This window comes from Austrofundulus limnaeus, unplaced genomic scaffold (assembly GCF_001266775.1).
Source record: "Austrofundulus limnaeus strain Quisiro unplaced genomic scaffold, Austrofundulus_limnaeus-1.0 Scaffold13, whole genome shotgun sequence".
Taxonomy (NCBI): Eukaryota; Metazoa; Chordata; class Actinopteri; order Cyprinodontiformes; family Rivulidae; genus Austrofundulus; species Austrofundulus limnaeus.
This window is the reverse complement of record NW_013952415.1, coordinates 535,137-540,410: the sequence shown is the minus strand read 5'-3', so window position 1 is coordinate 540,410 and position 5,274 is coordinate 535,137. Positions and strand designations below refer to the sequence as shown.

General features: G+C 39.6%; 1 protein-coding gene across 5 annotated transcripts in view; it reads left to right on the top strand.

Annotated features, from left to right (window-relative positions):
• ank1b (ankyrin 1, erythrocytic b) overlaps positions 1-5,274 on the top strand; it is an 81,440-nt gene that overhangs the window by 39,413 nt on the left and 36,753 nt on the right. For 4 of the 5 annotated variants that reach the window (XM_014002405.1, XM_014002406.1, XM_014002403.1 and 1 more), the window contains exons 9-17: positions 220-318; positions 756-953; positions 1,088-1,186; positions 1,342-1,440; positions 2,501-2,599; positions 2,748-2,945; positions 3,076-3,177; positions 3,356-3,454; positions 4,784-4,981. In XM_014002405.1, coding sequence (XP_013857859.1) covers positions 220-318; positions 756-953; positions 1,088-1,186; positions 1,342-1,440; positions 2,501-2,599; positions 2,748-2,945; positions 3,076-3,177; positions 3,356-3,454; positions 4,784-4,981 — 1,191 coding nt within the window. The remainder of the gene's footprint in view (positions 1-219; positions 319-755; positions 954-1,087; positions 1,187-1,341; positions 1,441-2,500; positions 2,600-2,747; positions 2,946-3,075; positions 3,178-3,355; positions 3,455-4,783; positions 4,982-5,274) is intronic. The other variant, XM_014002404.1, reaches the window with a different exon arrangement.

Here is a 5,274-nt window from a genome sequence, read left to right as displayed (position 1 = left end):
TGTATGAATCATATGGTGAAAATCTGACTTTGAAACATAAATCTGTTTTTTTTTCTTATAAAAGGCTTAGTAAATTAAAAAATATTGGTGGTAATTTTTGACTGTATAACTTTACAAACGGCACCCCATATTTTCTCTTTTATGCACATCTTATGCATTCCAGTAAATTTGGGCCTTTACCTCAGCAGCCTCTCTTTGCCATCATTTATCTGCTTGTAGGACGAACTGACTCCTCTTCACTGTGCGGCCAGGAATGGTCATGTTCGCATTATAGAGATCCTGCTGGAACATGGTGCTCCCATCCAGGCTAAAACCAAGGTAACCTTGTGTTCGACGTCTGCTGGCGTTTTCTTGTCAAACACTGATTTTGACTCGAAAACCTTAATCTGTATTAAGTAATCCAGTAACTACATTGTAAATCCTGTGAAAACCGATGATGGGTTTCAGTCGAGGAATGACGATAAATYACAAGCTTACATCAGATTTGAGTCCCTTCAGCCAACCGTGCTAAAACGAACACAGCTCATTGATCACCTAATTACCTCCTGGTTCCAAACAGCCATTTTTGAATTTAGCAGATGTTCCTAATCCCAGTAATTTTAGGACTCTGGATCATTAAGTGTGCTACATTTAGCATCATAAGGCTTATTTTGGAAACACAGGAAATCTCTCCATCTGTTTTCCACCTTCCTTTTTGTTTTTCACTCCAAATTTTTATTTATTTATTTATTTATTTTGGTTTTATTCTCCGACAGAACGGTCTGTCCCCAATTCACATGGCAGCTCAGGGGGATCACATGGACTGTGTCCGACAGCTACTGCAATACAACGCTGAGATCGATGACATCACCCTGGACCACCTCACCCCGCTTCATGTAGCAGCCCACTGCGGTCACCATCGCATGGCCAAAGTTTTACTGGACAAGGGGGCCAAAGCCAARGCTCGGGCTCTGGTGATTCTCTCTTTTGGTTTGATTTTTTTTTTTCATGTCTATGTAATTATGTGTGATTTGAAGAGTTCTCGCAAATGACGGAACATCCCAAAGGCTCAGAGCTGGTGATGAACTGTTTTCTCCTGTGTCACTAGAACGGCTTCACACCTCTTCATATTGCTTGTAAGAAGAACCACATGAGGTCTATGGACCTGCTGCTAAAGCACTCGGCGTCCCTAGAAGCTGTCACAGAGGTGAGACGATGTGACCACAAAGGGAAGCACAATCTATTTTGATGTTAAAGTTCATAACCTGAATAAAAACTCTCTTCGACTATGTTTAGGACACCAATACTATCAGCAATGCACAGATTTTAATTTGATTTTTCGATGTTTTTCCTTGTGTGCAGTCTGGTCTCACTCCTCTTCATGTAGCAGCATTTATGGGCCATCTGAACATAGTTAAGAACCTGCTCCAAAGAGGGGCTTCACCTAATGCTTCCAATGTGGTGAGAACCATTTTCTGTTCCACTAAAACATGTCAAAGGAAGAACTCGAGTCCAGGCTGGCACGAAGTGGGTTCTGGATTAAAATAAGTATTTACAGTTTTAACATAACTTCCAAGCATAGGACTCTGACAAGACAACGACTAACAGAGGTGCATATATATTATTTACAGAGAGGTAATTACAAAATGAACAGGAGTACTTGCAATCAATAACAGGTGACAGGGAGATGAAGCAAACTGGCTCTACAAAATAAAACAGGAAGTACAATGTAAATTGGCTCTTACATTCAAAACAAACTGACCAAATAGAACAAAAAGACCAAGTTAGCTCTTAGGATTTGTTTACCAGAGCTAACTTATTATATACTTATTAAAATTTTATGAGTTGGTTGAATATCGTGTTCTGCAGGTTATGTATAAAGCTCATAAAAATGGGTTACCTTCACACATCCAATATAATTTTGTTAAAAGGGAAAGCTGCTACAATTTGAAGGGATTACAAATGTTTGTTAAACCAAAAATCCGAACAAATTTGAAGGACAGATGCACTTCAGTGAAAGGTACAAGACTATGGAATAATCTGGAAAATGATTATAAAAGTATTGGATCAATTAATTCCTTTAAAAAATGATCAAAGRAAAATTGTTAAAGAAATATGAAATTGTTTAATTTGTATTTGTGAGTCACTGTTTGAGGAGTTGAATTTTTTTTGTTTTGTTTTATTATTTGGTTTATTGTTTGAAATATATATATATTGTAAATAGGAGCAAATATAAGATTTTTTTTCTTCTGCTGCTGCCTTTCATTTCATTTGATTTGCATTGTTTTGTTGTTTGTAATGTGTTTTGTTAAATTTTTTTAAAGAAATGAATAAACTATATACTGTATAATAAACTTTATAAATATTATTTTGGTGGATTTGCCTTAGTATTTACAACATATGAACTTGTCTGAAACTAGCTTTCTTCAAAAAAAAAGTTTATCTAACTTAGAAGGAAGAACATTTTGCAGTGTTATTATTGTAATCTTTGATTTGATGTTTTTTTGTGCGTCTGTATTAGAAAGTGGAGACCCCGCTCCATATGGCCTCCAGAGCAGGACACTGTGAAGTTGCTCAGTTCCTGCTGCAAAACGCAGCACAAGTGGACGCAAAGGCAAAGGTATGAGCTCATCGTCACGCAAAGCAGTGTTTTCAGCTGCAAGCACTTTATAGTAAACGCAAAGTAGAAGTTTCTTTTAATGATTGTCTAATAATATATTGTGTCCGATCTAAAACCTTTTTTTAACCTCCATTTTCTGTCCCCCCAGGATGATCAGACACCCCTGCACTGTGCGGCTCGTATGGGCCACAAGGAGCTCGTCAAGCTGCTCCTGGAGCACAAGGCCAGCCCAGATTCTGCTACGACTGCGGGTCACACGCCCTTACACATCGCTGCACGGGAGGGGCACGTCCACACCATTCGAATTCTGCTGGATGCTGGAGCACAGCAAGTCAAGATGACAAAAGTAACGCGTGTTTTCATTTACACATTTATTTATTTGTTGTTGTTGTTGTTTTCCTATCTCTCTCATGTCTGAAGTAATTCCACATTGAATGTGCATTGTATATTTTTGTTTATCTTTTTTTTTTTTGGAGCAGAAGGGTTTTACCCCCCTTCATGTGGCCTCTAAGTACGGAAAGGTGGATGTGGCTGAGCTTCTTCTGGAAAGAGGTGCCAACCCAAATGCAGCAGGGAAAGTGAGTAAATCTTTAAAAAATTCAGTTAAGCACATTTGAAAAAGACTTTTTTTTTGCTTCTTTTTGTCAGCTGATTCCCATAGTATGTGTCCCATACATACATGTTTCTGTGTGTTCTTGTGCATACTTGTCTGTGACTATATCTGTTCACATATATGTGTGTGTGTGTGGTTAACAGAACGGTCTGACACCCCTTCATGTGGCCGTCCATCACAACAACTTGGATGTTGTTAAACTCCTGGTCAGCAAAGGAGGATCTGCACACAGCACTGCTCGAGTAAGATGCTTGTGTGTGTGAGTGTGTGTGAGTGTGTGTGGGTGTGTGTGTGTTTTTGTACTTGCTTCTGATGCAGAGTGAGGACCACTTACAAAATAGTTACTATCAAAGTGAGGTCTTTCATGTAAAGTGAGGACCTTATCCCGGTCCTCACTTTTTGCAGCTCTACTGTGCTTTACTACATAGTTAGGTTTAGAGGTATAGTGTGACTTAAGTTTTGGTTCAGGTTAGAGTTAGCTTTCAACCAGTAATGATTAGTTTAGGGGAAAATCTCTGGCTTAAGCTAAATGCACTTACAAAAATGAATTGAAGTCAATACAAAGCCCTCAGTTTGATGCACATACAAGGATGTATGTGTTTGTGTGTGCATGTTTTTGTTACCTCGTGGGGACAATTTTTGACCTTTTTCCTGGTACACACATCTGATCCTCATTGGACGACCCACCGTTGGTGGATTAGGGTTAGGTATGTACTGGTGCGGTTAGGTTTAGGTTACAGAAATGACTGTTGAATGAGCTGAAGTCAATGCAAAGTCCCCATGAGTATATAAGTACAAACGTGTGCGTGTGTGTGTACTAAGAGTATAACTTCAGGTCTACCATTGGGGGGGTTATCCTCTAAAACCCTGCATGTTATTTTTAGAAATTATGCTTAAAACGTAGATATATGACATTGTAATTGTTTTAATCAGGTCAAAGTTACCTAAAGACAACAAGAGAGTTGCATCTGTCTACTTAACTAGTTAATTTCTGTTGTGTTTGAGCAAACAATGTCATTTTATTGGGGGGATTATTTTGACTGGATCAAATTATTGTGGGGGTTATGAGCCCCCTAACCCTCCCGCAAATTACGCCTATGGTGTGTACATGTTTTGGTTCTCTGGTGGAGACAATTTATGACAATTTTCCCAGTACACACAGCCTTGTGAGGACCCACTGTTCGGTATAGGGACAAAAACCCGGTCCGCATCMGGGGAACTACRGTTTATGGGTCACTGTTTAGGACTAAGTTYTGAACTGTGRTKATGCTAAGGTTAGYTYTGTAGTGGGGTTAGMTTTAGGGTAATGGGTCAAGGTTAGACTGTAGAAATGACCGCTAAATGAATTYAAGTTAATGCAAAGTCCCCATGAGGGTATAACAAACATGTGTGTGAGTGCCTGTGCGCATGCAAACTCACACAAGACGGCTAACACAACCCATCACTGATAAAWGCAGTAGCTTTTAAAGCCGTCTTAGCATGGGCTAATGCTGTTTTTAAGTTTGGGTAGTGATAAGGAGAGCGATGRCCATGCTGGTTTGTCTCTGTATTCTCTTGTTTCTTTGAAACAGAARGGTTACACACCTCTACACATAGCGGCCAAGCAGAACCAGATGGAGGTGGCCAGTTGTCTGCTTCAGAACGGGGCACTGCCGAACGCAGAGTCCCTTCAGGGCGTCACGCCTCTTCACCTGGCTTCACAGGAGGGAAGGCCAGACATGGTGGCTCTGCTCATCTCCAAACAGGCCAACGTAAACCCGGGAAACAAGGTACACCGGAATGGCTTTGAATGGAAACTCCAAGGATGTGAAACTTATAGAATTTCAGATAATGATGTGGTAAAATATAAACAGTGCATATACAGCGGATAAAATAAGTATTGAACACGTCACCATTTTTCTCAGTAAATATATTACTAGAGGTGCTAATGACATGAAATTTTCACCAGATGTTGGTAACAACCCAAGTGATCCATACATACAAAGAAATCAAAAAAATCTTTTTTATGGAGACTCACCATTGACTACAGAAAGCTAAACAAACAAGTTCCGCTGTCCAGGTG